Source organism: Scaptodrosophila lebanonensis, unplaced genomic scaffold (genome assembly GCF_003285725.1).
Source record: "Scaptodrosophila lebanonensis strain 11010-0011.00,11010-0021.00 unplaced genomic scaffold, SlebRS2 tig00000098-arrow-pilon, whole genome shotgun sequence".
Taxonomy (NCBI): Eukaryota; Metazoa; Arthropoda; class Insecta; order Diptera; family Drosophilidae; genus Scaptodrosophila; species Scaptodrosophila lebanonensis.
Window position 1 is genome coordinate 245083 of NW_022060568.1, and position 24064 is coordinate 269146.

General features: G+C 39.3%; 1 protein-coding gene across 1 annotated transcript in view; it reads right to left on the reverse strand.

Moving 5' to 3' along the window:
* LOC115627721 (microtubule-associated protein futsch) overlaps positions 1-24064 on the reverse strand; it is a 78192-nt gene that overhangs the window by 27791 nt on the left and 26337 nt on the right. The window contains exon 2 of the mRNA XM_030523470.1: positions 1420-1518. Coding sequence (XP_030379330.1) covers positions 1420-1518 — 99 coding nt within the window. The remainder of the gene's footprint in view (positions 1-1419; positions 1519-24064) is intronic.

Below are 24064 nucleotides of genomic sequence, written 5' to 3' on the forward strand. Positions count from 1 at the left end.
CAAAAACAGAGATGAGCGAATGGCAGATTCTGAAGCAACAACTACCTCAGCTAAGGATGGAAATGGCTTAGTTTTCGACTTCTTATAAACATTTCTAGACGCTCCCGGATCCATTGCCCTTTCTAGAGTAAATGAAGAAAATAAACAAATCTATACTTTTAACTTAATTCGCAAGGTATGTGCCCATTAAATAAAAAAAAAAATATTGTGCTGAATTATTGAACATTTTTATAGCGACAATTACGATTATTGAATTGGGACAAACGATAATGTGGACTGGCTTTTCAATGCTTCCAATAGTAAACAGATATGTTGGAATAAAATAAATACCTAAGTTAATTTAATTTAGTAAAAGCTGGGCTCTGGTTGAAGATCTTCGTGCTCTTATCTCAACAGTTTTATCACACAATTGAGGCAAAAAGTCTGTTGTGGATAAGTTACGGCATATCCCAAAATAATTAAAGACCACAAAATTATTTAAATAAACCAATTTAATCTTAGTCGCACAATTTATATAATATGTAGTCTAAAGAAAGGGTTATTTATTTATCTCAAAAGTCCGCACTAGGTACAAATATCTGAAATGTTTAATTTGTGTGCGATTGTTGTAGTTAAATATTTGGAAACTCGGACATAAGTTCTTATCCAAATGAAATGAAATTCAATTAAAAATTAAGCCATTTCTTTGAAAGTTGTCTGTATGTCCGAAAATTGCAATTACAATTACAATTACAAACTATTTTGTTGCGTCTGCCAATCAGTGCACATTGTTGCAGCACACCTGAATGGCTGGGTATGTTGCAATCATTACAGTTAGTTGGCCAATTCCATTATGCCCATGCGTATTCGCATAGGCATCCCGGGGAGATGTTCGGGCAACTTTTCAGACGCTAGCATCAAACGCTATTAAATTAATTTGCGCCATTTCAATTAGTGCCCTCGTTTTTTGGCCAACTCGATGACGCCATTTTGCACTGGCCGGCAACTTTTCAACTCTTTGGCCCAACTCTGGCACCCATAACAGCAACAAAAACAACAAAAAAAAAACAACAACAACAACAAAAAGCGACAAAAACAACAGCCAACAAATTTCACAGCTGAGTTGCCATTAATTTGCATTTACTCGTAGTTTGGCGAGCAACTTCACAAAATATATATATATTTTGTTGTTTGTTGTTGTTTTTTTTTTAGCTTTCTACGCTTTTGTGTTAATGAGCATTTAGTCAGTTAGTCAGTCAGTCAATTGGTCAGCGCTCTGTGCCAATTAATTTTAACGTCGGGCCTTTGGCATTTTTCTTGATTTGTGTCGGAGGCGCCGCCGACATTTTGTTTTCTTTTTAGTGGCAAGCAAAGGGAAAAGTACGAGTAGATTTCCATTTATTTCATTCATTTTGTTATGCACAACAATGTGCGACTTACCGTGACGCGCCTCCTCGCCCTCGGGTGCATGTTGTGTAATTGTTGAGAGCTCCTCCTCCAAATCGACATGACAATCAGAGACGTCCCAGGAGAGGAAACCTGCAAATGACAAGAGCACAAAAATGTTTAGAGTCAGTCAATGGATTGGACGATTCGACGATGGGACGGCATGAAAAGTCAAAAATAGAGCATGAATGTGACACAAAATCGGGCACAATGGTTAATTACTGAGTTGGCATTAATGGCGTTAATTGACACACTTAATTGCGCAATTTGGGAAAACATTTGATAAGTGCAGGCAACGTAATTAAGAGTTCGAGTACAATAAACCTTGTCTGTCAATCTATTGTAATTAGAAAAAAACATGATGCCAAAAATACAACAAATTGAATTTCTTACGCCTTTCTTATGACAATTACAACATTTTTGTTTTGGGAATGGAAATGATTCGAGTACGAAACTTTGATTCGCAGTTTATTTTTCAGCCAAGTTCAAAGTTTGAAATTCACAATTCAAAGTTAATGCCAGAACCATATCAAAAATGTATTGTAATTATCAGAATGATGCTAAAAATAGTGTTGTGACAATTACAACATTTTTGGTTTCAGTTTGGGAATGGAAATGATTCGCAGTTTATTTTTCTGCAAATACACAATCCAAAGTTAATGTCAGAATATGGTTCACAAACGTACTAATCATGATTTTCTTCAATTAAATTTACTTTTCCACAATATACATTCAATATTTAGACAGCGACTAAGTTTGTATGGTTTTAAATGCACAATAAATAATTCATTGAACTGAAAATAAATCGCTCGGGCTTTCATTTCCGATGTTACTTCAATTAGTCAGAAATCAGATACAAAATGAAAAAATTACCCACAAATAAGTCAGAATGCAGACAGTTGATCGTTTGCTCATTACTTACTATAAATAAATGCTTTTCAAATATTTAAATTGCTTTTAGCAAAATTGCTGGATTTATTCATTGACACCCATTATTTACAGGATAAACACTAAATTCAAAATGATTAAAAAGTCAATTTATTATTATATTTATTGGAGTAAATTTAACATTTTACCCTCAACATTTTCTTGGATTAGCTGGAATGCCTCAACGATATACTGATTATCCAGATGCTTGCACAACATGAAATGTTATTTCAACAAAAAGGTAACCCAACTACTTGTTGTTGCTGTGGTTTTTGAAAACTGTGTTGCCATTCAGCTCTTTTTCCTATTTTGAAGTTGAAATACATTTTACTAAACAGCCTAATTTACTTAGTTGTACATTAAAGGCGAATACTAAAATTGTCCACAGTGTAGATCTATAGGATTGCACCTAAATCTGTGTAACAATACAAAATAGTACAAATTATTTACAAATTACTATGGAATATAAAATATACTTGAAGATATGCTGTACTTTATTCGAGGACCCATTCAGCTCGATTGCTGTAACTGCCTTGGAAACGTTTTGAATGATGAGTATTAAGCAAATTGCTAAAAACAGCATAAATTCGGAGATGCTCGGCTAGCGCCCTTATGTGCATGTATCATATGACTTGCATCTGTGTGTGTGTGCGTGTGCGTGTGCGTGTGTTTGTAGCTCATTCATCATAGCTTTGTGCCATGTTTAAATGCTCGTGCGCACATACATTTTTCATTAATTTTATAATTACGCAAGTGTCGCGCATCCGCCCACAAACAACGGCCACCACTAGAATAACAACAGACATTTTTTGCCATTTTGATAAATGGTCAACGCACACAGCAACAATAGCCGCCACAAAGCCTTCAACCCGCTTGCATACACATCAGAACACACTCACACACACGCAAATATGCCAGCATTACGCATACGCCCTGATGTACAACATACATTAAGTGGTTTTAGTGTCGCTTTTGCTGCTCCTTTATGCTGTTGGCATGTGTCTGTGCCTCTGTCTGTGTTTGTTTGAGTGTCCAAGTTAGATATTTATTTGGCTATGGTATTGCGGTACAGTCCCCTACCGCCCACACCCCCTTGCTGCGCATAACACGACGAGTAGGTTATGTTAGGTTAGGTTGAGTGGTGTATTATGTCATTTAGCAAACAAATTTAAAGCTTTGTAGGAGTGTGTGTGTGTGTGTGTGTGTGTGTGTAACTATCATCAACAACTTTACTTGCAACTCTGGCCCGCTTTTCCAGCTGTTGCGTAAGTATTTGTAAATAGCTCCCAGTGCCCGGCATGAGGCGCCAATAGGGGCGTGGAGGGCATCATTAGCATTTTTTCCAACTATGTATACACTATTTCTGCCAGCATTTGTAACAAACGGCAAAAGGCAAGCCAAGCTATGTAGGTTCTTAGCATTTGTTTTAACGAGGTTTCAGATTCCCATTCCATTTCCGCTTTATCAAAATGACAAACAAACAAAAAAAAATGCAAGGAAACTATGTGTGTAAATGGAGCGGAATTCGAGCAGCCTTTGGGACCTTTGTTTCACTTCCATAGAATTACTTAAAATTGCTAAAAACAATGTTATATTTTTTATAAAAAACGTTCATCAACCCTGGTAGCTGTCAAAGTGACAAGTCGACTTTTTATTGTGCGCTCCGTGAAAAATTGTAGTAAATTCCTCTTTTTCAATTATTTCGCGTATAGTGCGTTAAAAAAAAAAAAAAAAAAAAAATCACCCGGAAACCTAGTTTCACCTTGGCTTTTTGGCAATCGTTTAGTATCCTTATTTTCTTGGATTCCAATCAACAATTAGTCTGCTGTATGGGGCTGCTCTGCTGACGTATACACGTCATCAAAGCAGAGACAGCCCAGAATTTTTCTTCTTTGCTTGTTTTTGCAAGTCATCTTACCTCACGTAAATGAATGCTGATGAAGACTCGGCCGCTCTCGGAGCAGCTGAGGAAGTAGTCAATAAGCTGCCGAAGTACGTGGAGATGAGAAAAATTTCTGGTAAATCACCTTCGGAGCTGAGAGCAAAAATAACCAAGGACTTGCATATGTCAATGGGAAAACCATACTTAAAGCCGTCAAGCTCAACCAGTAACTGGATTGCCTCAACCACTTGTACATCGACTACAAGTACCCTAACGTTTTCTGTGGTGAACTCTCAATCAATGTATACTACAGTAGCGACATCAAATGGCAGTTTGTGCTCCACACCCGCCGTTGTGAGTACACCGGCTTCAATCACAAACTTAGTTGCAAATCCAACTCTGGACAAATTTTGCTCGTTTCAAATGTCAGTACCCGGTATTAATAGGAAGCGGAAAGGAGCCGTCGAGTCACTAAAATCGGCTCAAAAAAATAAGCCAACTCCTGTCAATATAACCCAGGGACAACGAACTGCGTCCTCCTCTCCGCCAGCGCTTCAAAATAATAGATTTGCAGCCCTTTCGGAAGAAGCTGATTCCATTATGGAAATGGAAGAGCCAGATTCCGAAGATCCATCGAGCCAGCAAAATGAAGCCAGCCGTTTCCAGCAGGGAAGTAGTATTCCTAAGCCTCCTGCTATATGTGTGCCAGAAGTTAACAAATTGGATAAGCTGGAGGTGGCGCTCAATTCTGCTGTCTCCCCTGACGATTACGACATACGCACATCGAAATCTGGGATCTCGCGTATTTATACGAAGAATTCGAATGCGTTTCGTGCAATAATCAAATTATTGTCCAATCAAAATTGTCAATTCTGGCACCACCAGTTGAAGGAGAACAAACCCTGCAGATTGGTGCTCAGAGATATTCATCCCAATGTACCCAGGCAATTAATAGAGCGCACCTTTACCGACAAGGGCTTTACAGTTTTGAATATATATTGCCCCAGAAAACCGGACTGGCGTAACATTCAAATTAATGAGGAGGATGGTGAGGACATAAATAATGTCAAAACAAGACAAAATATGTTTTACGTTAACCTCCAGAACGCACCCAACGTTGCTGAGGCACTAAAAATAACTCAAATTGGTAGACACAGGGTTACAATATCAAAGGCCAAACAGAGTAAAGAGCTGGTACAATGCTTCAGATGCCAAGATTTCGGGCACACGAGGAACTATTGCCTTAAAAAGCCGGTTTGCGGTAAATGCTCGGGGGACCATGATACTGGCTCAAAATCATGTAACCTGAATGATAATGGGGAATTTATATGCGCTAATTGCGGCGAAGACCACATGTCGAGCTTCAGAGGCTGCAAGGTAAGAATTGATCTAGCCAAAAAACTTAAGCCAGCTGTGAGGTTGCCGAGAGATGGTCTAGTCATCGGTAGCAATAGGAGTTACCCAAACAACCAAGGCAATAAAGTACAGTTCATCTCAAACTCTGCTGTTAAGAGTGGCTTCTCTTACGCTGATGCAGCAAGGCCAATTGAAGGAAAGCGTACAATCGCGCCAACAAACCAAAACTCGCCCCGGGCACACATTTCCGCTGAAGATTGGCATCTAAACAATAAATTTAGTATGCTGGAAAAGGCGATTTTTGATCTAAACGCAAGAATGGATCAAATGTATAAGCTCATTCAGGAAAACATGGATTCCAATAGAGCCTTCCGTGACTTGGTACAAAAACTAATATCCAAATGTTAAATCCGCTGTTAAAAATCGGATTATGGAACGCACGGGGCCTGGTCAAAAACAATGATGAACTCAGGCTTTTCCTAAGTTCAAACTTGATCGATATCATGTTAATAACCGAAACGCATATGCGTCCTGGCTTGAACGCATATTTGCCAGGATACGACCAGTACTACGCTAATCATCCCAGTGGCACCGCTAAAAGTGGTTCTGCAGTCATCATTAGATCAAGTATCGCTCATTCACAGAATGAGCCAATTCTAAAAACAAGCATCCAAGCGGCCAGCGTAACTATAACGACGAATGGTGGAAGCATCAAAGTCTCCTCCCTATATCTTCCTCCCAATGAAGCTTGGTGCAGGGCCGACTTTGATCTATTGCTTGCAACCTTAGGAGATAAGTTTATTGTAGGCGGTGATTTTAATGCAAAACACCAATGGTGGGGTAATTCCAGATCTTGCAGGCGAGGAAGGTGTTTGCAAGAGGCCATAGCTAGTACTACTTGCCAAGTTCTTGCTACTGGAGAGCCAACTTTCTACTCATACAACACACGGCTTAACCCCTCTGCACTAGACTTCTTTATTGTCAACAGGATTGCCCTAAACAGACTCACCGTTGAAACAAAATATGAGCTCGCATCGGATCACCTTCCAGTAGTAGCGACGCTACATCATGCACCGCAATATAATCCCAAGAGGGAATATATTCTACCACCTGGCTCCCGTATTGATGTTTTTAAAGCCGATCTCGAAAGAAGAATTAACCTGAACGTCGAAATTAACAGTCCAGAGGATATCGAAGACGCGATATCAATCCTCATGAAGAACATTTCACTGGCTGCGTCTTCTGCTGCACCGAAAACTTTACGCTTGCCAACCCAACATAGTCAAGCTAGTCTACCACCAACGGCTGCTGCGCTCTTAAGCCTGAAAAGAAGAGTCAGGAAAGAATATGCAAGAACTGGAGATACTCGCATTCATCAAATCTACAAAAGACTGTCCAATCGACTGCAAAAAGAGCTTGCTAAAATCAGACAAGGCAGAATTGATGACATATTGGAAAGTGCTGGTCCAGATGCATCATTTAATTACTCGCTCTGGAAGCTTACGAGGCGATTCAAGAGGCTGGTCATCCCTAAGACTCCAATTAAGGATCCTACAGGTGGATGGAGCTATTCCAGTCAGCAGAAAGCTGAAATTTTTGCAAACAGCCTAGAGGAAAGATTTAAGCCTTTTGACTTTACATCAGCAGATAGGCGAAGGGTAGTCGAGCTTAGGCTGGAGATGCCATTCCAAATGGCCTTGCCTGCAAGCCCAGTTACACTGCAAGAAGTGGTACAGCAGATAAAAAATCTAAAGGTCAAAAAAGCGCCTGGAGAAGACCTTTTAGACAACAGGACTCTGAAACTGCTCCCCACAAGGGCTCTGCTGTATATTGTTTTGCTCATGAATAACATACTCAGGCTGAGGCACTTTCCAAACTGCTGGAAAATGGCGCTAATTACGATGATTCCAAAGCCAGAGAAACAGCATACTGAAGTAGATGGATATAGGCCGATTAGTCTGCTACCTGCCCTCGGGAAGATGATGGAACGCGTGATTCTGGACCGGATTCTCCAGCTCGAAGCCGTGACGCGCAGAATTCCAAAATGGCAATTTGGATTTCGAAGAAGTCACGGAACACCGGAACAGCTCCACCGTGTGGTCAACTTCGCCCTGGAAGCCATGGAGCAAAAGATGTACTCAGTGGCTGTGTTTATGGATATTAAACAAGCTTTTGATAGAGTGTGGCATGATGGTCTCCTCTGCAAATTGAAAGGCATGCTAACTCCTCAATTGTTTCAACTCATCGAAAGCTTTCTAAGGGACAGAAGCTTCAGAGTTGCTGTTGATGGAGTGAAATCCACGAGGCGCTCAATTTGTGCAGGAGTGCCCCAAGGCAGTGTTCTGGGTCCTACCCTGTATACATTATTTACTGCTGATATGCCTGCACCGCAAGAGATCCTTGGAGTAGACAAGGATGACGCACTAATAGCTACTTACGCAGACGACACTGCGGTGCTTACCAGATGCAGAGATATCGATGTAGCTTCGGAAGCCTTACAGCAGTATGTAAGTAGTTTCGAGAAGTGGGCTCTGAATTGGAACATTGGTATCAACGCCAGCAAGTGTGCGAATGTCACATTTACAACAAGGCCGTCGTCATGCAGAGATATCACAATGTTGGGGTCCACGCTCAGTCATACAAATTCGCACAAATATCTTGGTGTCATTCTGGACAGAAGACTCAACTTCAGCAAGCATACAACAATGGTCAAGCGATCGGTCATGGCAAAAGCCGGAAAGATGGCATGGCTGCTTGCACCCTGCAACAAGCTGTCTCTGCACAGTAAGGTGACAGTATACAAGTCCATATTAAGTCCAATATGGAAGTATGCGCTACCAATTTATGGCATTGCCGCTGCATCGAACCTAAATAAAATAAGAGTTGCGCAAGCTAAAATACTCAGAAAAATATGCAACGCTCCCTGGTATATGCGCACTAGGGACATCGAAAGAGACTTATGTGTCCCCAAGGTTGGCGATGTCATTCAAATGCACGCAAGCAATTACGAGAAGCGACTCGGCAGTCACCCCAACGCACTAGCGAGGCGGCTCCTGTCCAAACCTAAGAAGAGAAGATTGAAGAAGTGCCATCCAAAGGATCTCCCCACAAGATCCCTTGTATAAAATATATAATATATATCATAAAATATAATTTCATTTCTAATGTAAAACATTGTAAATATTGTATATATGTACATAGATATAAGTGCGTCCTATAGATGCTTACTATAGACAACTTTTGTATTCCCTAACTTTCAACTAGCTTAAGCTGCCATATTGGTAGTAGAAAACTAGTTTAATAAATTGTATATATGTAAAAAAAAATATAAAAAACGTTAAAACAAAGCGAACAAATTGTTCAGAAATATAAAAATCAGAACCGAACACAGAAATGCTCGTTGAATTGAATTTAATTTATTTATGAATGCAAATTTTATTGAGCAGCAAAAGTTGAAAGCATATTTTTCTGTCGCGAATAAAAAATGCAGCATTTGTGAAAAGCTTGAGGCATTTGAGACATCGGTCTTAAATTTAGTAACCACCCATGAACTTGCGACTGAAATTCTTGCTAAAAAATTTGTAATGAGCGACCAAAAAGAAAAAGTATCTTATCGTAAAAGATGCTTTGAAAATAAATAACATATACATAAAAATGCAAATATACAGACAGATAGATATACCTAGGCGAGGCATTGGAATGGAAATTGCATTTTGATTGCTTAGTCTAATGTGTGTATGCAAAGAACAGGATTGAAAGAAAAGGCAATGGAAAATTGAAAGAAGAAAGCTTTGCTGGATTGAAGGCAAGTTCGTCGCTTATATCGCTTTTCAAAATGAGTTTTTACAGGCTAACGACACTTCTAATCCGCAACACATTAAAGCATTATTTTGTTGAGAATTGTGTTTCATTTACTATAAGTAATGGGTTAAACGAATAAATTAGCAGCAATCGCAAGTAACCTACGATGATCGCTATTCATAATGCATACAAGTATTTGCATTTTGAACGTCCAGAATTGAAAAATGTTCAACAGAAAAATTAAGAAGATAATTGAAAAAGCATAGCACCGTGCCAGCGTGAAGTAATTATCACACAATGTGCTGCTATAACCTCTTTCCGTGAATGCTCGCCGTTGTTTCCCTGCCATTGAGCAGGGCTGAGCAGAGCTGAGCGCATTCCGCAGTCGAGCAATGGTGCCTCGAGTGTGCTCGCTTATTTCCTTTTATTGCATACACTATTTAATTGTTGTTGCTCCTTATTTTATTTTGTTTTTATGTAAGCCCTCAGTTTATTTGCTTGAGAGTTTATTTATGTGCTTTGTGCGAATGCAGCACACCGTGTAACGAGCGCATAGCTGGAGGTCCTGCAGGATGGAAATGGGGGGCTTTGGCATTAAGTTGCATTAGTTGGCTATTTAAAATAAAAAAGCAATACGTTTTTTGTAATGCACTTCAAGTAAATAAATCAATCGACTTAATTATACTCAAAGCTATTGTTGTGTTGTTGGTGTGGCTGCTGTAAGGCTGCTGTTGAGGACTCAGCGGTACGCAATGCTTTGCATGTACGGCAAGGATGCATTTTCCATTTGCCAGAGGGCTCAACTATAGTACATGATAATTTGCCTGTCAGATGCCCCAACATTGTTGGCTCTTGTAATCAGCCCTAATCGCCTCACATATACATATGTATATTTGTGTATATATATGTGCGTTTGATTTCTTTGACAGTACTTTTTAAAGCATCTACCAGATAACGACTTAAATGTTTGCCTCGCCTTAGCCCTAACTTTGCGGCCTTTTTCGTATGAGTTGAGTTGAAAATTTATTTTTAGCTTCCATTATGCTGTCGCAGATTAATGAGCAACAGCTTTGGGTGTTTCTAAGTATTGTATGTATATGTATGTGTGTGGCGCTGTCCTGAATAACTTATTATAATGATGTCTTAATGAGCGCCAAACATCCATTTCTTTATCGTTTTTTTATTTTGTTGCTCTGCCTCGTTAATGATATGGAAATGCGTGTGAAGTGAATCGTCTGAGAAATCCATTGATACGACTCTAATTGCATTTTTAATATACATATGTATATATCTATACGACAATATCTGTTATATATAGTATGTGCGAGTATATAGCTGGGCGGGCATGTAAAAGTGATCAAGTGAGGCCATTGGTGGAGCCATTTGTGTAAAGAATTTTGGGCCCCAAAGAATTGACATAATGCATTTAATTTTTTGGTTTGACGCTGAGTTGGGAAAAGTGAATTCTACATAGACTCGCGAGCGAATGTCTGGAATATTGAACTAAGTATAACGCACCTGCCTTTGTTATATACTACAACAAAAGAGCGGAACAGCTCTTCTTTTTAGTCAAAAGACGCCTATTCTAAAGAACTTTTTAAGTATAACTTCCAAAGACGTTTAACCTGTTGCTTGAAAAGAGAGTCCATTTCCACAAAAAAAAAAAAAAAATGCACAATGTTTAAAGCGATCCAAATGCCTTTTCTGCATCTGCCCTATATTATCAACCTGTTCAGCATATAGACATGATCGCCCCATAAAAGCAATGCCACCATAAAGATAGATAGCGCCCACAGAATTGCCCATAAAGTCCAAGTTCAGCTTTACACTTTTGTTGTATGGGGGACAAAAAAAAAATTTAATAACGTTTCCCTTTTTCTTTTGCTTTTTATATTTCCTTTGCCTTCACTTTTCTTTTTGTTTGCGCAGCACACTTTTGAGCAATTTGCACAAATGGCTGCCGTGCGCTTTTGTTGCGCTTGAAAATCAACAAAAACAACAACAATAAAGGGCGAACAAAAAATGAGAATATACCCAAAAAAAAGAAGACGAAGAAGAAAGTGGCATAAAAATGTAAAATCTTAACACTTTGCTGGCACACACACACACATATATAAGTATATATAGACTTTTATATAAACATACCAACCGGATCACGACATTGTGCAGGCAAACAAAAAGGTAAAACAACAATATGGCTTGTGGCAGCCGAGGAGGAGAGGAGGAACAAGAAGAAGCAACGGCAGCAGCACCAGCAAAAGAAGAAGAATATGCAGAAGGAGGTGATGGAAGTGAGCGGGGAAGTGGGAATGGAGACGGTGAGTCTAAAGCGCCTACAGCGATTGCACAAAAATAATGAGGAAACGCTCAGATATGCGACGCCACACAGTCGTGCTCTTTATATGCATATGTGTGTGCGTTCTTGCGAGTGTGGATGCGGGTGTGGGCCTGTTCTGGTTCTGGGCCTGGGCCTGGGCGTGTGTGTGGAACGCCCTCTTGAGCAATCATTGGGCGAATGAAGCCACTCAGACGTTGCCAGCATGACCGTCCTCGTCCTCGTCGCCGCCTCCGTCGCCGTCGTCGTCGGAGTGTCTGTTGCAGGTGGCGCCACTGTAGCGCACAACTGAGCAAACAAAATGGCGCTGCCTGCCAGTGTGTACATATGTCGGTGCGTGTGTGTGTGTGTGTGTGTGCACATTCATTTCGTATTTATGCGTTGATATCTGCTTTAGTTGTGAGACTGAGACTGAGGCTGAGACTTCAATTTAGCCAAGGAAAAAAGCCAGCGGCGCCCTACTGCATAAATGCATGCATGTGGGTGTGTGTGAGTGAGTGTGTGTGTCTGTGTGCGTGAGTGAGAGTGTGTGTGTGTGTGTGCTTGGGCTTATCTTACTTATTTATATCATTTTTTCTTGTGCTACTCTCTGTCTGCTGATGCTGCGCTCTTCATTGTCAAGTGTTTAATTTGTTGCCCGTTGCCTTTTGGCAACCATTGCCTTTTTGCGCTTTACGGTTTCGTTGCCAATCGAAGCGAATCAGCAACAGCAATAAATAAGTTAAATGGCAGTAATGCTACAATTTGTTCAATCTAATACTGCTCTAAAATCAAATAAAGTCACCTAATGCTGTGCTGAGATAATCCGGCTTGTTACAGTTTTCAATTTGTATTGAACGATTGAATTGTTCGCCTTCGAAAAGTTCCGGCTTCGCGTAAGCGAAATCACAAGTAATTGACTATTTCTTATTAATACTTTTCACCTTTTTCTTGATACATCTTTCAAATTAAATAAATCAATCTAGTTGTGTGTGGTGGCTGACTTTCATCATGATTTTAATTCGAACGAACAATGCAACTTTGTAGAGTAAATTTAATTATAAGATTTACAAAATCTTTAGATAATACACTACATTTAATCTCTATTACAAAAGTACTATAAATCCAAGTTGAAGAAGCTTCAAATGGAATAAAAGTTCCTGGATTTTTTCAGCAAAGTATTTGTTATTCTTAAAATTTGTTATTCTTAAAATTTGTTATTCTTTAAATAAATCGAGCTAAAGCTGCAATCATCTCTATTGCGAGGATATCACAAGTAGCATTAGAGCTTTAAAGTTTGTTTTCTCATTCGAAAATCAGCTCTCTAATTATTATTACACGAGCATCATCTCTCTGCAATATCATCATTTTTCACACCATCACTCACATCATCATCATCTCTCACATCATCATCATCATCTCTCATGATCATCACCATATTATTATCATCACAATGGGTGTCATAGGCATCGGACCATCGATAACCAACTCGCTGCTCAAAGAGACGTCATCTATTGTCGGCAGCAAACAGAGAACAGTGTAACTGTGGTTGCCTGTCAGCAGACCGAGTCAGAAGCGTTGACAGGTGCATGTGTTTGCACTGATTGAGTTGCTGTCATGCTCGTCGTGAGCGTCAATGTCGTTGTCAGCATTTAAGCAACATTGACAAAGGGCCCACTGGGTGGGGGAGGGAAAGGAAGAGACGAGGAACTTCACTTGTTTGCACAAATAGTTGCATAATTTTGTGCAACGAACAGCGGCGCTAAAAGCCACTTGACGATACTGAAATGGCTGAGGGCGTTCAGTGCATGTTGTAAGGGGGGTAGAGAACACAGAGTACAGAGTAGGGGATAGTGGAGAAGTGAGCGGGTGGATGGGTAGGTCGGCGAATTGTGGGTGTTGATTTTGATGTAGCTAAAAAGCCACTTGTCGTTTGTTGGCACTACTTGAAGTTGAGCAAACTGCGCGCGTTGAAAAAGTTTGCATAGCCAAATGAATGTGGACCCCACCGGCCCTGCACCGCCCTGCTCCCCAATATATCTGCCACATCCGCTTGCCGTCCACTATGAGCTGCTGCTGCTGCTGTTCCTGTTACTGTAAAGGGCCAAATGTTTACTAATGCATAAATCAACACATTAAAAAGAAATTAAACACTTGCTGTCGTTAATTGTGCCATTTTTGTTATTTCTTATACTATTTATAGAACGCTTAATGCTAATGAGAGTAAATTTGACCGCTAGGACATAAGATAAGTGAGATTGCTAAGGTAAAACTAAATGTCTTACGAAACGCAAGACAGTGCCTTTATTTTCCTTAATTATACTAGTATTCTGCTCTTCACATTTCTTGTGAATAAATTAGGAACAAACAATCTCTTCGATTCTTATTCTAAACTCAGTTTTGTATCCCTTAAGGATGAGTTTTCATTTAATTCTTACAAATTCCCATCTTTCTTATTAACATAATCTGCTTAATTTTCTATTCTCGACCTCATTATCTTACCTATAGTATATGGTGTTATTATACCCTGTACCCGTAGGGTAAAAGGGGTATATTAGGTTTGTGCAAAGTATGTAACATGCAGAAGGAAGCATCTCCAACCCCATAAAGTATATATATTCTGAATCAGCATGACGAGAGAAATCGTTCTAGACATGTCCGTCCGTCTGTCCGTCTGGATGAACGCAAGGATCTCAGAAACTATAAAAGCTAGAATAACCAAAGTTGGTATCCAGATTCTCCTATGTTCGAGAAAGGACGAGTTTATTTTATTTTTTGGAATTTCCCCCTTCCCCCGCTACAGAATTTCGTCAATAGCGTCCACATTTCAAATGCTACCACACATAATTTATATATAATTATCTACTGTTTTTTAAAATTTTATCCAATTCGGTCAATTCTAAGAAAAGTTATTAGCGAAACAAATTCTCGCCAGTACAACCCCCACAAACTGCAGCGACAAGTTCGCTCTTCTTCTTTCTCTTTTTGCTGCTGCTTTGGGCGCATATACCTCAAGGTTGGAAGTTTACCTGGGTACAGGGTATTACACTGTCGGGCTTGCTCGACTGTAGCGTTCTCTCTTGTTTTTCTTCTATGCATATGCCGATACTTTTCAAATCTATTATGAACGGCTTCAGTATGGGCCACGCTTGCCAGTTTATCTGTCAATTGGTGACAATGTTTCCATTGTTCCTTCATGGGGACTATATGTTCTCTATGTGGTGTTCGTTTTCTTTGAGTTGAGATTCACGCCGCTATCACTCTTCAAGTGGCAACATATTTGTGGCAGTCCTTTTTTCACGACTGTGAGAAAACTGCAAAGCCGAAGTAAATACGCAAATACCCAACTGTATTACTCTCTTCACTTTAAAGAGTTATATTTATGTATACTCATGAACAATAAACCGACTTGTTTAATTCTGTCACACCTTCATCACGCCCTATAATCGACTGCAACATGATCCCCCCCTTTTTAATTTTTGATCAGATATGTAGTTCCAGCGATAGCCAAGCAAGCAGTTCTATTATGTAAATGTATGCACTGCTTGCTACTCTCAATGGGATACGCACTCATGTAGAGAACATACATAGATACATATGTACATACTTGCACATACATACATATGTACATATGTATATCGCAGACTAAGGTTAAGCCATTGACGTTTTCTTATCCACACGTTTCTATCGCTTGACATACTGACTAACTGACAAACTCATGTGTAATACTGACTGACACAATGCCAGCATACATCCACACGGACTTACACACACACGCATATCTCAGTATTGTTGCAATCTTTGCAACTTGGAGCGGATTGCTGCACACGCTCACACAGAATATAAATATATTGTGGGAAAAAATGTGCCCAGCTAAGAAACTTTGCCCACAAAAGCAACAACACAACAGAGCGGCTTAGATAAAGAGAGAGCCAGAGTACTGTAAAAGGAATGCGTGAGAGCAAGAGAGATGGAGGGAGAGATGAGGTGGTGGAGGGGGTTGGAGAACGAAAGCGAAAACAATGCTTTGCTTGATTGGGCAGCGCTGATAAGAAGCACCAGAGACAACAACAACAACAGAAACAACAGAAACAAAAGCAGCAGCTGGGCGAGAACAAGAATGACGATAACGAGGATGATGATAATGATGTTGTTACTGCGGACAAGGCAATTAAAATAACAAGCCGAGCGAATGGATGAGATGAAGGAGGCAATGGTCAGTGGTGGGGGGGGGAGGTGGAAAATTGCGGCATCGATACTTATAAGCAGATAGGCAGTGTTATTAATTGGAACGCGTGTAATTTACGACGCAAACATAATTGGCAAGGAAGTAGAAGAAGTGGAATGAACACAGGAAATTAGAGGGAAATATGAAATAGTGCACGCCCAATACTATTTTAGACGAATGTAATGAATGGTGCTGTCAATATCGCGTGCGCATGTATTTATTTAGCAGTCGAGGTTAAGCGAGACGAGAAAAACTGATTTTAGACTGAGAGTCGATATCCGATTATAAAAATATGTAAACTGAACGAGAGAGAGTGTTACAGCAGAAGCAAAAAGAAGAAGAAGAAGAATAATAGTTCCGAGAGTTGATAGATTTGGATGAAATTGTAAGAAATGATTGAAAATGATTGATTGAGATTTGTTTTTTGTAGCTGTATATAAATTTTGTCTGGTCATGCAGTTTAAGAATATATGTATGTACATATGTACACCTAATTCTGTTTTTACACGGTTGATTGATTCCAGAAAAAGTCGTGTTAAAAAAACCGTGTAAAAAAAAGACATTTATCACATGTTATTTTGAATCGTGCTAAATGGAATAATATTTAAATAAATATATACAATTTTTAATTTTCAAACCATGTTAAGCCAAAACCGTGTAAAAACAGAATTAGGTGTATTTACATTGGCTGCTTACATAATTTACACAAACCAATCAAATGCTTTTTACCATAAAGGCACAGCTTATAAAAATGTGTGTGGACATTATTTGTCTGTCGTATCAAAGCCTTATTCTTTATGGGAGTATTAATACTCCCTATTCCTATGTTTATTTTTTTAACAAAAACTCTATGTTCAAAATGAAATATATGTGGAACCGATTCAGCAAGCTTTCAAGATATCAATAAGCAGGAATTCCTTATAAATTATTAATTCTTCACATAAATAATTATTATCTATAAATGCTAATTCTCTTTCTCTATCCATGACAGAGCATAAAAGTTAAAAAGTTCTTAAAGCCAAGCGAATGGAAAAACTTGTTGACAAGGTCGAAGAGTTCTTTGAGTCTTTGTTCCTAGTCCATCAATTTATTATGAGTATAACATTTTCCGTTTTCGATGGCAATGAAAAAGTGAAGCAATCAAATTGAATTGAAATGAAATGAAACCGTTCGTCCAGCTGTCAATATTCTTAGCCATTGCATCCGGCTTTCAAATGTCAAACGGCAGCTGCCAATTGCAGTCGCCAGAGGGCGCAACTGAGTGGCTTATGATTGCCAATTGAATTGTTGTCGGTGCCACTTTTTTGTGCCATTCTAGCCATTGTTATTAATGTTGTTGCTGCCCACCCGTTGCGGCCAAAGGCGTCAATTGGCACTGTTAACTTTTGTGGCAGGTAGGCCGCAAAAATAGGAAATAAAGAAAGAAAAAAATGCTTGCAGAGTAACTTTTCCGCTATTTTTTGTGTTGGCCGACCACTTCAGTATATAATTGCAGAAGTTTTGAGTTTCAACCGTCGCTTCCCATCTGCCATCCTTCTGCGCTCGCAATGCTGCTTGCTGCTGTCCTTCTGCCGCGATTTTTTGCCAAAAAACACAAAAAAAAGAAAAAAAATTGCGTCAGCTATGCGGCGATGCGTCATGGGGCATTGAGTCATTTTGATATTTGAATTTAGTGTTGTCCTTCCGCGCTGGCTGTGTCGGATCGGATCATATGACGTATGCGCAATATTAAGAGTGCCTTGGCCTCGCAGGCCCAGAGGCCCCTAATGGCTAATCAATGTTTATGTCGGTGCACAAATTTAAAAGAAGCCGTCAAAGCAAACACGGACAACAAGAGAAGTTCAAATAAAATAACTTTATGTGCGAATTTTCGTGCTTCTTCGTTTGTGGTTGTTGTTGTTGTTGTCGTTTACCGTGCTTCTGCATAAAAGAGGCCACAAAAATGTGTGAAGCATTTGAGGTTGCCTGTAAGTGAGTAATTGAGCAAGTATATATAAATACTATATGTATGTGTGAGCGTGTCGGCGAATTATTAGCAAAATTTTATAAGCACACAAGTCCCGAGAAGCAGTGCAAGAAAAACTTTTCTCATTTTTTCTTTCTTTTTCTCTTATTTTATATTTTTTGTTGCTGCGACTGACAGCGAAACGCGAGACCTTCCATCGTCCTGCCTTCATCTCAGTCCTGTTTGCCGCATTGAAACATGAAATACAAATGCTAAATGCGCACATTTATTAAAATTACACACACACACGCACACCCTCGCTAACACTAACACATGCCACAAAATGCGAACGCATAAAAAACAAAAAGTGGCAAATTTTCTCGCACGCGCAGTTTGTTGGCACGCCGGGTGCCGGGGAAAGGATGCACATATAAATATTGTAGGAGCTGACAAAAGCACAAAAAAATAAAATAAATAAAATGTGCGGTCCGGTTACACTCTGGCACACGCAGAAATTTATTTATACACTTGAAGGCACACACATGTTAATGCGAGTCCCCATCAGTGAGTATCCTGCCTGAGTTGTTGACCGTCAACTTCTATTAAGTTGATTTTAAAACTTCCCCAGAAAGTAAAACCATTAAGTTTGGTTTCTTTTTCTCGACAAGTCATGTTTTTTTACGATTAACCGATGAGTGAAGAAAATGCAGCTGCTAGCAATATATTGTTGTTGTAACTTGTTTATCTATTCATTACCAATATTTAATTCGTTGTGTGACGAAAGCGCTTTTTTCTGAGAAAATTGTGACAAAGTATCCTTTAAATACCTATATCAGATTAGTTTATTATTTCCCTGTTGCCACTCATATCCAAAATAGCTTTGATATCCAAAATCTATGAATTTATTTATTACCATTGGTACTATCTATGAGTAATGAAGAAATAAAATATTCTTTCATATTTTATTATAGTATAGTGCTGATTGGCTGCAGAAACTCCGATATTAGCTGGTGTTTTAATCTTAATGGTACAAACTTGTGTCTAATTTGTTTGTGGCTTCTAATACTGCATCTATAGTAGAATTGCTTCATCTTTCACTTTAAACCTCCCAAATACTGCAAAGAGTTTGCTGTTCAACTATCGATCTAAAAAATAAAAATCTTGGACCATTTCAATGGTTTCTTCTGCCATTTTTTGCGGTTTTGCGTTTTAGAACGAGCATGATAAAAAAAGAGTAGTATGTTTTAATAAACGTTTCATGCCATAAATTTACTTTTAAGAATGTTTTTTTTTAACCATTTTTTTTTTGGCTTGAAAAACGGTTACTTGTGTGTCAGCCCTCGCACATACAGACATATTCGAGGATATATATATAAATGTGTGTTTCTGTGTGTATGTGTGTGTGTTGACTAAAAATGAAGCAATGCTTAACAAGAGAAGATGACAGCGCTTGGATAATGCCTGCATAAGTATAGTATATAGGGAGGCAACTCGCATAATTTATGCCGCTGTATCGATTTGCAGGGAAAACAACAACAACAACAACAACGACAATAACCAACAACAACATCGATACAATCAAGAAACAAACAATAAGATGGAAGCACATTTTATGAAATCTTTCATATAAATCAAAATTGTTTTCCTTTTCGGTTACTCATACGCCGTGTTGTGCAAGCACAATTCGATTGTCTTCGGTTAGAGTTTTTATGCGAAGCGGAGCTTTACATTAAATGCAAAAATGATGCGCTGATCAAAATCTTGACAGGTCTTCACAATTTTATGCTGAAAAAATGTAAATGTAAACTTAAACAGAGACTTAAGTTGAATTTAAGTGATCAATCTGTCTGAGTCTGAGCAGAGGCAGTGTTTTAATTTAATCATACAATTAAATTTTGTTGGCCAATTATTTACATTGCTACTTTCTTATCGATTCATCATCTACTTTAAAGGTGTATCTGAATCGATCCATCAATGTAATATGAATTGTGTAAGCTCTCTCGTCTAAGTGGCTTAACTGTCGTCTTGAGGGAAGGAGGCTATATAGGCTGCTATAAAAGCAGCGCTCGAGTTTTACAATTTCAAGCCAGTGTTAGAGAATTGCAACAAAATGTAAAATGTGAGCAAATTTCTAACTTTGTTGGCTCCATCCCAACTGTATGGCCCCCTTATAACTGTATTGACCCTTTTCTATACTCCCTTTGCTGTTTGTTTAGTCTACAAATCTACCATTAGCTCAAAATTAGTTGAGTAATCATGCATTATAGCTAAGGACTCTCTCGATTAATCCATAAACAAGCTTGCTCCACTTAAAAGCGTGGCTTGTCATCATTTTTTTCTTGGCACATTTAGTAATTTACGCTTTGGGACAGTCGTTCCGTCTATTAATTGAGCAAACACTTAATCTTGTGTTTCAACGATCCATGACTACGTCATCGACAGATTTATCCACCTATCCCTAATGGCACGAGTACATGTATATTCTTGCACCCGTACTTACTCGTATCTTGTATGTATGCTTGTAGTTATTCAAGCTGTGCAGCACTGGCAACGAATTCATTTGCATATGCCATGGCCATATACCTTCGTACACCTTATGGTTAACAATTTGAGTGTATTGCTGCTGCCATGGACAACAACGCTTTCGGCTGCAGTCGCCCCAGCACCAGCACCAGCACCAACCAGGCGGAGCAGTCAGACAGAGACCGAGACCGAGGCGTCCGAGCGCCAGGATCCCTGACAAACCGAATCTAGTTCAGAGCCACATGCACATTTCGATTGCAGCAGCGCATAAATCACAACACTTTACAACACGAAAAACAACAACGAGGAAGAAATAGACTGTGCTGCCTGCTGTCTATTGTCCTATCTGCCACACGTGTCACGTGTTTCTGGTGCCCGCGCCACCTCCCCGTCGGCCACTTTGTTTATATTCCTTCGATTTTGCTGCCAACATGGAAGTTTCGCAAAAGCGAAATGGCAACATTTTTCAGAAATTTCTGACAGACAGTCACACAGACGGACAGACAGACCTGTGCCTGTCACACCAGCCACTAGTCCATGTGTCAGTCCGTTCGTTCGCCCATCCGTCCGTTTCTCCATCTGTCCGTCTGTCATTCTGTTCCTTGTGTTTGTAGCTCATCAAACCAACCTCAACGTGGCACAGTGGCAGGAATTAAAAATTTTTATGACATACTCGTATAATCGAAGGGGTTTTGAAAACCAGGAAGTTTGAAGTTGAAGAAAATTATAAAATTGTAATTTAGGGAATTAGCTCGAAACTTGTTTGTACTTATAACACATTTTTGTAAAACAATATTACAATTTATTTATTTCAAACTGTATTTCATTAATAATGTTGATTGCTTTTGATTATTTTGAATTCTTTGATAATATCAAGCAATATCTGCTTGGGCTTTTCATTGTTAAAGGCAGTTGTGTTGTAAAGAAAGTTAAAAAGATTGCTTGAATTGGATGCTTTACAACAAATAGTTGGGTAAATCAAAATTTTTAAATATAGCTTCTATCAGGCTTCTGCTATGAAATCTTCCATAATTAGCAATCCGTAGGACTGTTCTTGGTTTTTATTGGTTTTATCGAGCAGGCGGGCAAACAAAATTGTCCCAATGTAGACATTGTTGTACTTCTGCTCGAATAGTTTAGAGTTTAGAGGCTTTCTTGTCTTTTGAGTTGAAATTAAAGTCTATGTCGAAAACGAATCTTTGTTTAGGTTTTTGTTGAAATGAGGACAATATTCAAAATAAAGCGACTTTTAAATAAACGAGTATAACTTCATATATCTCGATATAAAACGTTTGGGTGTACATCTCAGCTATTGTTCTATTTCATGTGTTGTTTTACTAAGGCTTCATTTATGCAAATAAGCTTTTAGTTTAATGGAAAAATTAACATAACGACATTTTATTTCATTTCTAAAACATTTCCATTTCATGATTTTTTAGAATTAGAACGAACGGCATTTATCATTCATGCAAGCTTTCGATTGAAATGTGTTTTGAGTATTCTATCTCTTGTTTAATCGGCGAGTCAGCCAGAACTATATATCTGTTTATACAAATTTGTATAATGTTCAGGCAGATTCCCCGCCACTGTGCTGTGCGGTGGCGCCGGTAAGGGGAGGGAGGGGAACAAAGCACTGCAGTGCCATTGCCGCAGAGTTACTAAAAATACATTTGCATTGCGCGACGAGTCGAGTTGATTTCGGTTCACAACAACAGCCACACACACACACGCACACACACACCCACCAGCACCCTCATCCTGCACACCTGCAGCTGAAAGTGCAACCTCAACTGCAACTGCAACTGCAAGTGAAAAGCAATGCGACAATTTCTTGGAAGTCATGCCAGTCATGCATTCGTGCATTGCCGTCTCGGTGAGGTGCTTTTTTGGTTCTGGCACAGCTCCCCAGTGGCCAATGGCAGGAGCATGGCGGACGGAAGGATGGATAGATGGATGGGGGCTGGGAGCTGGGAGCTGGGGGGTGGAGGAGACGCCCCCGAAAACTCGGCAGACATAGCTGACTTATCTGCATACACACATTTCAAGTTTAGAGCCAACGAGCGGCAAATTTTGTAGCTGCAGTTCTTGTTGCTGTTGACAACTAAAAATACATTAAGAATTTTGCGATGTCGTACGAGCATTTGAAAAAGTTTGAAACTATTCTGTTGTCATTTTATTTTCAGCGGAACATGGAAGGGCAGAGTTAGGGTTTTGTGAAAAATACTCGTACTCGGTCTGGAGCAATATTCATTCCGATGGTTTGCGAAATAAATAGAATAGAACGTACTTGCTGGTACGTCTTAGAACCCAGAGCAGCTTCAGGCTAGCATTAACAGAATTAGCAGAGCAGTGTAACTAGCCGTCGAGAGGCCCATTGGAAGCATCTTGTGCGCTTTATAAAACAGCTCCCAAGCAGCCGAGTTCCTCGTAGAATGGTTTGCCCAAATACTAAGCTAAAATTTAAACTCTATGCTAGCTTACAATTTTAAAATTAAGCTACCTTAATATTTAAATAAATATATTAACAAATACTGATTTCGTTTTCTATGCTGGCGTTGGATGCTTTCTATATCTTGCTCATAATCGCAATTGCGGCAGAAGTCGCTGTGGGGAGCACGCTTCCTATCCGCAACTTGAAATGTATTTTGAAATAAAAGCATTTTATCTTTAATATTAATCAGCAGAGTGAAAGGCTTATTTGTATACGTCCAAGAAGTCTATCTATTGGGAAAGTGCGTCATAAAACCTGTAATAAAACCAAGCAAGGACCTCCATTGCTTCACGTTGAACAGAAAGTCGAACCGAATTGTCTTATTAAATAGAATTTATGTTATCTGACTTCATTTCGGCGTCTTCTAATAAAAGTGTTACTTCGCTTCTTCTCTTCCAAATGCAATTTCTTTCTCTATTGCTTGGGTTGTATTTGAAAGAGCCAGATAGTCGTCCAGCACTAGCGGTTGGCCAAAATAATCGCTAGTGGCACAACTTTTTACGCTCATTTATATCGCTATTTAATTAGCAGTTACTGAACTCTGTTGTAGACGATTCAGTTGCACTTTCAAAGTCTATATAGATTTGTTTTGTAATGCAAATCCACATGCTATTTTATAGAGATATAGTATACTGAAATGTTGAGTTCAACCGCTGTGGGTCAGCAGCAATGAAGCCATTTATTTGTGATCCGCTCTCTTTATGCATTGAAATAAAGTAAAAATACCATTTCAGCACTGCTACTGTTTGATGCTTTGGGCTTTCTTTTTCGAATTTCAAGCCGAAGCGTACGAGGCATTGAACATGATATACAAGTATTGTGCAACGTTTCCATTAATCGCAATCAGCCCATCTAGCGCCCGCTCTGTGTTTCGAAGCGAGCCACAAATGCTGGAAATGGTTCAATTGTTTCACTGAAAACATGAGGCTTTTGGGCGAACTAGGCATTAGTCAGTCATTCGATGGCTTGATCGATTCGCAGGCACCACATTTCTACATTTCTACATTTCTAGCGCAAAGGGGGCCAGGCAGTTAGAAAATCGTATAACAAAGAGGCAGCATCGATCCAAATGAACAAGGGAGGCAGTAGCTGTGTCTGTGTGTGTGTGTGTTGATGTTTGAGAATTATGCCCGCAGCATTTATGTTAACACACACATGCACACACGCACTTA